Source organism: Lutjanus erythropterus, chromosome 6, assembly GCF_056507025.1.
Source record: "Lutjanus erythropterus isolate fLutEry1 chromosome 6, fLutEry1.hap2, whole genome shotgun sequence".
Classification (NCBI taxonomy): Eukaryota; Metazoa; Chordata; class Actinopteri; order Lutjaniformes; family Lutjanidae; genus Lutjanus; species Lutjanus erythropterus.
In genome coordinates, this window is record NC_139322.1 from 14,432,519 (window position 1) to 14,445,135 (window position 12,617).

A 12,617-nucleotide genomic window follows, 5' to 3' on the forward strand; every position below is an offset into this window, starting at 1 on the left:
TAAGTATTTGTGGTGGATTGAAGAGATGTGCAAAAGAGTTTCACACTGATGCATTCGAGATTCATAATTATTAATAAGTTAAGTAGAGTTTTGGGTCTTCTCTCTGTGAGATCTGTATCAACTGTTTTGAAAAAGTGCAAAATGTGTGAGGCCACTGGAAAAGTGTTAACACATTTGCAACAGAAGACTTCTGTTGTGTTAAGGAGGTGATGAGGAGCATCATGAGGATCCCAGTTTAATTTAGCATGTCTTCACAATCAAGAAAAACTAATGTGAATGTTGCATTTTATTGCTGTATAGATTCTATTCTATTAAATGCAACATTGCTGTCCTGTGAGAGCAACAGACCTACAAAGAGTCAACTTTTCATGGTGTCACAAAAACAGCTGTTTTCAGCTTTGTACCACTGCATTTTCCATCTGATCCAAGAGGGGGTTTTTTTAATAGTTCATGTAGTTTAAGAAGGAGGAGAAGTTTCTCACTTTATCACAAACATTCACATTCAAAATCAGATACAGTGTGTGATCTGAAAAGTAACTGATAACTAAAGCTGTCAGACAAATGTAGTGGAGTGAAAAGTACAATATTTGACTCTGAGATGTAGTTAATTAAAAGTATAAAGCTGCATGAAATGGAAATACTCATGTAAAGTACCTTGAATTTGTACTTAGGTAAATGTAGCGCACTTTTTTTGTACATTCCACCACAGAGTACTTTACATACAGCAAAAACAACACATGCATACCATAAGTCATATATTTGTTTATTTTGCGTTCTCAACATTGTCACAGTTGAAGTTTTACAATAACTGGGGTCTTACTGACTCACTACTCACTGTACAAACAGAATGCACATAGAAATGAGGCCATTCTTGTCTTTTCCTTTTTTAAAATGTGTCTCGCGCCAGACTGAACAGCTTGCAGCAGGATGTGTGTGTGCATGTGTGTGTGCATGTGTGTGTGTGTGTGTGTGTGTGTGTGTGTGTGTGTGTGTGTGTAGGTTTGTCTGTGTGTGTGTCTGAAGGGGAGTTGGTTGCATGTATGAAAAGAGAGCTGGGTGTAAATGGCAGCGAACGTTCTAACAGTCTGTTTTTGATTTCTACAGCAAATGTCAGTTCACGACAGCTGGAGGCAGAGACAATCGATATGTTCAAATATATATATCACCCCACTGATCCATCTCTGAGGCGATGTATATACATCCTGATCTTAACTGCAGATATCAGAATAGAGTACTGATCATATACACATTATGTACAGTTCTTTTTAACCCCTGTCTTGGTCCCTTTACAGCTTCATTAAAGATAAACCCTCCTTCCAAAGCAGTTCATCAAGTTTGCACATCAAAATCCCATATTTACATGATGAAAGCCCTCAGCAACAGAAGTGCAATGTTCTTCATGTTTGTAATTTACACAATGGCTTTGTTGATGAAAATGCATGCTGAGCTTCGATAACTACCAGCCAAACATGGAAACAACAAGAACACGTCAACATCAGGAAATTCCAAATTAATCAAAAAACAAAGTCAAAATTTATAGGCTGATTTTCTTTTTCCCCATCAGCTCACAGTGAATAGGACACATGATGATCCATGCAGTGCATCGTTGGGGTACTTTCTCACAAAGAATGACATTTGTAGACATTTGAAGCACTACAACACACGCCAAAAATAAACAGATTCCTCCTTTACATCATCCCAAGATTTCAGAATTATAGCAAAGATACGAAATCAATGGAAAGACACATTCAACCGATCATTAATGTCCCGTATGTGTGATATGTCTGTCATCTGAACCTTCATTGTTAATCCACATGAGGAGAAATGTGTGAGAATAAGCCTGACTTATGGCAAATGGTTTTTATTTGTGAATGTTAAAATACATTTACAACCTGAATATTGGGACAAACAGTTTACTGTCACTAATTTACACACTAGAATAAACTCTTATTTGTAGAATGTAGAAAGTTATTCTTTACATATACCCAGTTCCTTTGTTCAGTTTGCATTTTTGTATATTATAATTGCATTTCCTGAAAAAATGAAAGTGTTCTTCCATATGTGCTTTATCCAGCAAAATATTTCTGTTCAGCCCAAAGAGAAGCATATTCCTTTTATTAAAATATATACACACATTCCTCTTTCCGTTGTGAACTGTGTAGGTAAGTATTTATATATTCTTAAATGAAAAAAAAAAAAGTTTTGTTTTTTTTTTCACCTGAATCTCGTCCTGGACAACAAGATAACAACAGACTTCCACTCTCAGTACAAGTCTGCATTTTTCTGAACATGATTGCACTTAAACTTGCTATGGTAACACTGATTTTGTTATACAATGTGCAGAGGATAGCCTCACATTAATAACATTACATGCAAAAAAATCACTTACTAGACATTCCACTGAACTCCAAATTCTGTACCTCTCGTAAGACCGCATAAGAGGACAGCCACACATTAAATTTACTGAGAAAGACTCTGACAGGGGTCCAAAAACAAATATAAATAAATAATGACGCAACATGGAAAAAAATGCACAAATTGGAGGGACACCTTGTTCTTAATGTACAAAATCAGTACAAAGATATTGCACATATGATAGAAAAAAAGATGAAAAAATACTTTACTATGTAAGAACTGATTTTATTCACTCACCAAACCTTGTTGGTGAATAAAAAAACATACGAAACAAGGCAACACTGTAAAAGAAAAACTGAGAAAACTCAGAATTTCAAAGCAACTGCCTTCACTAGATTTTTGAGTTTTGAGTTAGACTCTTAAGTTTTGAAATAAACTAAACAAAGTTTTCCTGACCTATTGTCTTTTGTTGAGAAAATTTACTTTTCCTCTTTAGATAAACCTGAATCTTTGACTTTTAGAATCATCACAAAAATTTACATTTCAAAATTGTTCACAGTAAGCGGTGAATCTAATTTGTTATTACTTAGGTGCTTGGAAAATAAATGTTTGCAATTGAAAATATTAAATTATTAATCAATATTCACTTTCACTTCAATGAATTTACTCGACAGTTTTTGAAATACAAATTAAGGGGGATTTCTAAAACTCAAAAATTCAAGTTTATCAAAAGAAGTAAAGTAAATTATCTCAGCAAAACTTTATAAGTTGGTAAAACTTTTTCAAAACTTTGAGAAAGTTTAGAGTTTGAGTTGGGCTCAAAAGCTGAAAAAAAAACTATTGAAGGTAGCTGCTTTGAAATTTTGAGTTTTCTCCCTTTTTTTGTTTTTACAGTGAAAAGAAGAGTTCAAACGTGTTTCTGTTTTTGATTTGAAGGGTCGAGACCAGCAGCTGTCGCATACGTTAAAGGCAACAGACTTGACATGTTCAACAAGTTCTGGGAGTTCATTTACACACGAACATTAGAGTATTTGAAATGTCCTTTCACTCGTTACTTTTTACAGTTTAAGCAGCCACGGTCTGAGTAGTAAACTGAGATTAAACCATCCAACCAGCCCAGTTTATCATTCGCGAGAGTTGACAGGAAAAGTCTGCTTTGAGGCTTCAGCTGTGACAGCGTTTCGAGGCCCATATGTGACAGCTGCCGTCCAGAAGCTCCTTCTGATCCATTTGAAAGGCAAAAGATTCCAGAATATAAGATTATAGGCCGGACTGAATGGGAGTTCACTCCTTTTCAGATCTCCATCCTGTTACCACAAGAGTCAGTATAATACTGATAGAATTCATTTTTGCTGATAATAATAATTGTAAGTATAATCTTACAAATTACTTTACGCACAATATACTGTACATGAAGTCTTGACTAAATAGATTATGCATTAATAATTGGCACATTTATTTATGAGAGCTAGGAGACAACACATATAGCTGTCATCTACAGTAAATACAGCACTAGAACTACAATGACTGAGACGGTCGACTCAGTTGTTTAACCTGTCCGTTGATTTAAGTTAGTGTGAAATGATTATATCTAGGTTCGTCACTACATAATGAGCTCTACGGGAGGCAACAACAAATTGCATTCATATGATGGTAGGAGCTGCAAACCAAAAGAGTTGACTTCCGGAAAGGCTGCGCACGAGAAATTACGCCATCATTGTGACAGAGATAAACAGTCAGCCATGTTCTCATCTCGGGTCGTCTTCCCTCCTGATTATGTGAAGGTAAGACAGGTTATTGAGGGGATGAAGCAGTGGGGAGCGGCTCGGAGAGAAAACATTTTCTCTGCAGCCGTTGCGGCCGGGCGGTGTGTGTGTGTGTGTGTGTTTGTGGAAAACATAGAGCATCTTCCTGTACAGGTTAGAACCCCCACAACAAAACCCTGATGGGGCCAGGCCCATGATCAGGCAAACTAGTAAAAGGCCCCCTGGTGGAAGATTTGAGTCCGATTTCCATCCTGCATATTAGTTGGACCTGGAGGTGAAAAAGGTGGCTACGTGTGACTGGTTCCCATCACAGCAGCAGTAAAACACAGTGGACAGGCCATAGAGTTATGCTGTCAGTCCCTTTGGTGTAAGCAAGTGTCCCTCCTCCTTCATTAAGTCCCCTCCTTCCGTCTCCTCCTCTCTGGAGCATCACACTACGGTGCTGATGCCACTGTGTTTGGGTTTGGGTCCGCCAGGCGCCGAACCCGCTTGCTGACTGTGGTGGTGCGGGGCATGCTGGGAGTGTGAGCTGTGATGGGAATGCTGGCTGTAATGGCTGTGCTGCGAGTGGGCGTGTTGGTGCGCGTGTGAGGCGTAGGCCGGGTGCTGGTGGTACTGCGTGTGGGGAGGTGGGTGGTAGTGGTGGTGGTGGTGGTAAGGCGGTGGGTTCTGTGGGACTTGGCAGTAGTGGGAGTGGTGACCGTGGAGTTGGGCCTGCACTGTGTGTGCTACCTGTGCTGTGTGGTGCAGGTTGGTCGGGTGGGGCTTGTGGGATATGAGAGTGGGGTGACCTGATGGGGGTAAAGGAGGGTGGCTCTGGGATGACGGTTTGCCTCGTTTGCTGCCAAAGAGCGACCCAAGGATGGAAGTCGATGCTGAGTTAGGGATGGAGGGATGGCCACGGGGTGCGCCCTCACGTGGTGTGGTGGCTCTCCGGCGTGTGTGCGGACTGCTAATGATGGACCCCTGCAGGCAGGAAAGAAGGTAACAGCATGTCCGTCAGACACTGCAAGTGCTGCTGCACAACAGCTGCTAGATTATAGCTATAAGGCACCAGCAGGATGAACTCACAGTTTTCTTATTTGAGATTGTTTCATGCCACAGTGTATATTTCTTGCTGTGCTCGCCTGTGTCCAGATACTTCACCTCTCCACCCTGCAGCTGCAGCGATCGGCAGCAGACAAAGTTGATCACTAAGCTGATCTTAAAAGCAGGAAGGGAGCAGCAAGACAGGGTCGCGGGCCATTCAGCAGACTTCAGTCTTTGTATGGCAGACCGGGTTGCGTGTGGTGAGCAGGATGCTAATGCGGGCTGGGTTCGGACACTTTACTCTTTTAGGGAGGGTGTCTTTGTGTGTTTGTCTTTCTGTGTGTTTTACTGTCCTTGGTAGAGCCGACCTTCCTCCCTCTTTTGGTGAAAGGTCTTTATTGGTTTGCTCACTTAGTGTCTCCCTTAGTGTGTTTGTCTGATTCAGTATTTTAGGTGAATGTTCATTTCCTCATTTGTTTAAGTGTTTTCTTGTACCTAATTAGTTCATAAAAAGATCCTTGTCTCAGTTTTCCTTCCCTCTTTTTCTCCAGGTTCCTTTCAGGTTTTGAACCCAGGACCTATTGCACAGCAAGAAATACACACTGTGGCACATAACAAGATAAACAAGTAGCAAAATGTTATAGAGCATGCAAATGAGAAACTAAAAATGTTTTCATGGTAGGCAGCAGCAACACTGGGAAGATTTCAGCTTCAAGATGAAGGGAACCTACAGTATTCTGCTAACTGGCTTGAGACAGTAAATCTGTAACAAGAGTAGTTACACAAACACCATCAGGAGCATAAATAATGACATTAACAGGGGTAGAAAAAAACAACATTTCATCTTCATTGCAGTCAGTGTGCCAAACCCTCTAAAGAGTCACACATGCAACTTGTTATAATCAATGGAGGCAGAGTTTCCACATGCAGAAGATGTGACAGGCAAACTCGTCATCCACACATTCAACTAGAAGTCAGAAGGCAGGAGGAGGAACTAAGCTCTTCTTGTGTGCAGACAGGCCTGGACACTTTCCCCACCCATTTCTGGGTCCAACACTGCTCACTATCAAGATAAAGTATGAATTCTCCCGATAAAGCCTTTGGCACATGCTTCATCTACAACTGAAGGACAACCATGTGACGTCTTTGAAAGCAGAATGAAATTTTCAGGGTCCCAGACTTCAAACCCAACACATGAACTCATGGACACATGAAATGAGGGAAAGATGAATGAATGAAATCCACATCTTTACAAGTCCGTGTGAAGCCCCATCAGTAGTAGACCTCTGACTATGAAGCCTACGTTCCTCCCTGAACCTTTACAGCATTTAAGAGAAGTTGTGGATAAGGGGGAAAAAAAAGAAAGACCCGGACAGAAGGAGGGGCTGCAGGAGAGTTTCCTAGTGTCTCACAGAGCTACCACCCTGCCATAGAGGAGAAGAAGAACCAAATGAAAACCGCTTGGATGTGATTGAATGAAAGACAGAGACAGGCGACAAGGGGGAGGGATCAGAGGAGGGATTAGTAGAGTCATGCTTGTTTGAAGATAAAAGTGTATATTGGTCATATAACATGACCAAAAAACAGGAGATCTCTGGCTTCCACAAAAGGGGGCAGGATCAGAGGCAGGCAACCCATGCATGCACACTAACTGAGGCAAGCAGGTTATAAGGCATCCCAGGAAGGAAAATAAATGATCCAAACAAATGGACTGAGTCTATGAAGCAAAGGAGGTGTAAGACCAAAAAATAAATGGTGTGTTTTCACAGTGCACATCATCACATAGAGAGTAGCTTGGATACCAGCTGCTTCCAACTTACTTCCATATTGCTGTCTAGTGATCCTGCACTGCTGCGACGCCCCCGCTTGCCTGCCCGAGACATGCAATACCACAGATTAGAGATCGACAGCACTCCTGGATCGACTACAGACGTTTAGGCCGCCCGCCAGTCCCGTAGGGGGCAGTGCAGTGGGATTGTGACTGTGAGTAAGGTTCCAAATATGGGCGGGAAGGGGGAGAGCGCGTTCAGGTTTGGGAGGGTGGTGGGTGACAGGTGGTACTGTGGCTAACTGTAGCTTCACTCAAGTTGAAAACTAAAGCTGCATTGGAATTTAAGTGATTTAAGTTTTAAAACGCACTTCGAAATGGAGGCTCAGTCAGGTTATACTTCTGAATTTTAAATTTAGAATGCATTTCCATAAATCTCAACAAAAATCAATAAAGCTTCAAGACTGAAAGACCAAGCAAATGTCCAGAAGTTTTACCACAAAATTGCGGGCTATTTCTTAAAACTTTTTACAGGGTCGATGCCAAAACAAATTTTTTCCTAGGTTTTTTTGACTTGATAAAATGTGACAACTCATTCTTAACATTGTCACAAGATGTAGATTTGCAAAAGTTGGCAAAAAGCCAGTCTCAGTGACAGTCACAAAGGAGGAGACACATCAAAAGCAATACAGTGGTTGTTGCACATGGGATGTACAGGCATATACAGGTCTGAGGGGCGAACAGAGCACTCTTGCCGTTTGTTAGGCACACTCAGCCAATGATACATGACCAATAATCACACATATACAGGAAAATACCTGATGTGTATGGAAATAACACAGTAAATACACATGAAATGGAGTATGGCAGGAAAGGAAAAAAGAAAAAACACTTAACAAAAATGACCCCACTAACATGCCACGTCCTGCATCGAAAAAAACACAGGAGACAGGAGGGCGGAGGGACTTCTACGGACTTCTCTGCTGTCTGACCTATCATTTCCCACTGAGGTAGTGATCATAAGAACAAAGCGTGTCGTATTACCAACAGTGAGGCAGACCCCTGACTGGATTTCATTTTGTTATCAAGTTAATCACCCGATAACTTCACATAGCTGTTATCTGTAATGAATGAAATGTATTCTTGCTTCAGAGACGGAGCGGCTGTGTTAAACACTGATATTCATGGATGTGAAATGACTGTTACCACCAAGGCTGTTGAGAAGTCTAAATCTTGATCTGCTTAAGGATGGTACACATCAGCACCAGTCTGTTTGGTTCACAAATATACGTGAGAGGAAATGGCACATGATGTTTGAATAAAACAGAAGATTTTAATGAAATGCATTTTGATTAAACAAACTTAAGAGTGCAAAAGTGCTACATTTAAAACAAAAGTGACAATAAAAACATGAATGGAAATGTTCAGAAATAAACTCATCCAAATGATCGGGGGTGAGAGCTGCCTGTCAATTTCATTCATCACTGAGAGGACAAATCTAGAAGGACTGCATCTCTGAACTTCTTCTTCGTCTTTGAATTGTAAAAAGTCTCTCTAAAGCAAAGTAAGCTGAGTACAAAAGAAGTTAAACATTGAAGGACACACCGTCCAGACCAAACTATCCAATCATGAGCGAGTTAGATAGTGGATTTAACTCTAAAAATCAAATGTATGGTGCAGTGAAACAACATTTTGCTATTTTTATCCCCTTGATATCATCACACAGAGGTGGATGACAGAAGGAGAGTACTGTTCCATCAAAGAACCGTCTGGTAAAAACTAAGACGTTTCGGCTGTACCTGCTTCGGAGAGGTCGCGCAGGGAGCTGCTGAGGGCGCTCCTCTTCAGCCCCTCTCCCATGGCGTAGGTGTCATCCAGACTGGCGCGGTTCATGCTGCCGTTGCCAGCTTCCTTCTTCAGGCCGGAGCTCTGCGACATGCTGGGCCGCACCACCCCCTTCTGCTTCTCCAGCTCGGCTGTGGAGAGGAAGCCAAGGAAAGACTGAGGTAAGTGGCGGCGGTTTTACATCTCACTCTGGCCAGGCAATTACTTTATAAGTCCTCTGTAATCTATTCAGCAGAGGTGGGATCAAGTCATTGTTTGGCAAATCACAAGTAAGTCTCAAGCCTTTGCACTTAAGTCCCAAGTTGAGACAGGCAGGGTCCCAGGTCCCAAGTCCTAAACTAGTCATAATGTAACAGTGAGTTTCCAGGCCCATTGATTTACATTTACGTTACTTAGCTGTTAAGCAAACATCAGCTTCAACTTACCATTCTTTTAACAACTTCAAATGTCGAAGACGCTGTAGGTTGCTGTGTCTATCTGTAATTTTCAACCCAAATTTTTTACATACTGCAATTTATTTTTTGTTGACAACCACACAGTTTTGGTGCATAAACAAAATTATCTTTGGCACTATTTTTTTCAGCTGGAGCTCAGCAACGTTATGCTAGTTCTTCATGGTTCTCTTCTGCAACTTGATTGGATGCCCAACAAAGTGGATCTGGGGAATTGTCAGCTTGCTGGGAATTAAGGCTGCCCTGTAACAGTCGACTAAACTGTTAGTCGATGAGACGAGCATTAGTCAAATAATACTTTTTTATCCCTTAGTCACAGAAAAAAAGCCACCTCAAACTCCATTCGGGTTCTGCACCTTGCCATTGGGTGCGGGTCAAAAGTGTCAGGGTACTGTTGCAACTCTGACCTTTTCTCTTCTTTTCTTCTCTGGACTTAACTGGAACTGGGAAAGTGTTTGGTTGGAGCTTCGGACAGCTGGGAGGAGGAGGTATTTGGGCCCGGGGCGAGGAATGCTGGCAGGGAGCATCACCGGAGTGAGCATCAGAACCGGAGGCGGACGAGCAGGCAAATGAGCCGCAGTCGCCGAAGTCACTGGTACACTGCTGCTAACTGAACTGTGCTGTAGCCGCCATTAGCTAATTAGCTCAGTTAGCAGTCCTATTAGACTGGGACACAGCCTCTGAGGCTGATGGAGGCCAGTTTGATGACTGTGATTACAGCACCATGGTGATTTACAGCAGCTCTGACCAGGACTCTGACTCCAGGCAAGACAAAGACACATTATTGTTTTTGCTGTTAGCACTTAGCGTGTGTCTCACTTGGTGGCCCAAAATAATATATGTTTAAATAACTCAGTTAATATCAAAACCATGTGACAACTAGTCAAATGATTGCTTGAACTAACAACTACTAGTTGACTTGGAAAATCTTAAGTCAGGGCAGCCCTACTGGAAATGAATAGTGTGAACCTTATCTGATTCAGGAAATGAATTGATATGTGGATTCGCTTTTTTTTTTTTTATATAACTTTTCTTCTTTTTCATCTTTGGGCTTGGTGTAAGGTATCAAGTATTTTCAAATCAAAAGGCTAAAGTCCAAGTGATAACAAGTCATTGGTTTTGTCTTTTGTGAAACTGTCAAGTCTAAAGTCACCAAATACATGACCTAAGTCCAAGTAACTCGAGTCCATGCCTCTGGTATTCAGTCACCTTCCTCTGTCTGAAACTCATCAATGTCCACAATTGATCTACATAATTTCCCACATCCTGTTCCTGTAAGTCCTAACAGAAGTGCCTTTTGAATGTCCTGAAAAAACAGCTCTCCTTGTGTTAGCCATCCTGTGAACTCTGTAAAAACTCTCCCTCGTAAAGTGCCACAGTTGAGTAATGAGGACCCTGCCCTGTTTCTACTTTACACAGCCTGAGGTAGACAGAGTAAGAGGGGGATGGGAAGGGCAAAAAGGCAGCTCACACTCTATTCTGTATTTCTCCATTTCCTGGACCTCGGCGATGGACTCTCGTAGGTCATCTGTGAACTTCTTGCGGTCCTGGGGGTTGGGTGCATTAAAGTTGATGAGGACTTTGATGTCCGCACCTGGTATCGCTGATGTAAGTCTGATTCCATTTGGGTAATCTGGGGCAAACAGAGGGGGAGAGACATTTTACACACAGGCCATTGATCAAAACCAAGTTAAAACACATTGGGCCAATCTTTCCGAAGTTTCAGAGTATAAACAATGTCACAGCCCATTGGTTCGACTTCCCACTCCTGCTGGATGTGTTACTCTGCTAAATCAAACCCAGTGATGTAAACACTGTCAGCTATCACGCCACAGGGATAAAGACAGAATAAAGGCAAATGCCACTTACACTGATTTTCAAACAGCATGACTTGCATCCCGTAGAGCGAGAAAGACTGTCTGAAGCTGTACGTCACCGAGTTCTTCTTTTTCTGGAAAATCTTGGTTACCTGAAATCATGCAAAGAGAATATTTTAACTCTAGAAGCAGCAGGATTGTGGTGGTCTAGAAAAAAAATGGGTCTAGATCTATTTAGTATCAGTCAATTGCTGAATATTTTAATACTGTAAGACAAGAAGCATTGCCTCTTGATGCCACAAATGTTTCCCTACTGTGCTAAAATTAAATTATTCTAAGCACTGAATTGCATTATATGGTCTATTAAAAATAATATTGGAACATATTAATAAACATTAAACATTAAACATATACGCAGATGCCAATATATCTGATCGGGTCGATAGCCGACCAATATACCGGTCAGGCTCTAGTATTATCAATATACATGCCATCATAACAAAATAATTAAATGTATTTTATAAGACTATAAAACATTTTATTTTAATATTTATAACATTTAGTAAATATAACTGCACAACATAATGTCATCTGCTTAATAATATAATATAATATAATACAATATAATGTAATATAATATAATAATATCATATTCTGCTTACATCTTCTCCGAACCTGGTAATGCCACCATTTTGGTATATGTAGCTAGAGTGGCTTTTTTTTTTTGTCTTTTTTGCCATTTTTTTTTAAATTGTTCAAAAAATAAAACAATAAAAGAGTTGGAAATGTTGCTATCTGTGGTAACTAAGGGCAAAATTTGAAAGCTCTAAGATAAAACTTCCCCCCAGTCTCCCCTACTTCATGATCCTCAAATTTGTCAGTTATTCTACTGATAAGGACAGTTTAGTTTCATTATATGTATCTTAATGCTGGCAAATTAATGGAACTTGTTAATGCTTATGAAATTTCTTTGACAGAGACAATGAGAGCTGCTGAACAACTGCATCAGCAAAAAACAAACAATGTAACTTCAGCAATTTCTGTCAATATGACAGCGCATGGCTGAAAAAACAGTGACAACATTTTTTCTTTGCTTTTTGTGATTTGAAATTATGAAAATACAGACACTTTCAGTTTGGTACCAGCAGCATTGTGTTTTGTAATAAGAGGAGAGGAGAGGAAAGGAGAGCGGAGGAGAAGAAAGTAAAGTAAAGTAAAGTAGAGGAAAGGAGAGGAGTTTTACCACTAGAAGGTCATTGAACAGGAAGATCTCCCGCTGATGCAGGCCGAGCTTCTGGAGCTTGTTGGGATCTGGCACTTCAAACAGGCGGCAGTAACACACCAGCCGGCGATGGGGCAGCGACAGCACCTACAGGGCAGAGAAAAAAGAGCAGAGATACCAACACTTCAGAGGTCATTATGGTCCCGGTCCACAAGGTAATAAGGAACAGAAGTCACCTCTTCCTCTGGGCAGAATTTAAAAGAGATGCAGCCAACGGATGACTAATTTACTCCTCCTCAGTGTTTTGCATTCTACACAACATTAACAGTCATATATGAGGAGATGTGATGACATTTTGGATTC

The 12,617-nt window shown here is 41.0% G+C and overlaps 1 protein-coding gene across 6 annotated transcripts in view; it reads right to left on the reverse strand.

Moving 5' to 3' along the window:
- Positions 1 to 742: 742 nt before the first annotated feature.
- The window catches only part of iqsec1a (IQ motif and Sec7 domain ArfGEF 1a), a 141,944-nt gene continuing 130,069 nt past the window's right edge, over positions 743 to 12,617 (reverse strand). For all 6 annotated transcript variants that reach the window (XM_084720733.1, XM_084720727.1, XM_084720729.1 and 3 more), the window contains 6 exons: positions 12,276 to 12,401; positions 11,085 to 11,184; positions 10,687 to 10,848; positions 8,718 to 8,894; positions 6,971 to 7,020; positions 743 to 5,087 (listed from right to left, as the gene is read on the reverse strand). In XM_084720733.1, the coding sequence (XP_084576859.1) occupies positions 4,551 to 5,087; positions 6,971 to 7,020; positions 8,718 to 8,894; positions 10,687 to 10,848; positions 11,085 to 11,184; positions 12,276 to 12,401 (1,152 nt within the window). In that variant the 3' untranslated portion in view covers positions 743 to 4,550. The remainder of the gene's footprint in view (positions 5,088 to 6,970; positions 7,021 to 8,717; positions 8,895 to 10,686; positions 10,849 to 11,084; positions 11,185 to 12,275; positions 12,402 to 12,617) is intronic.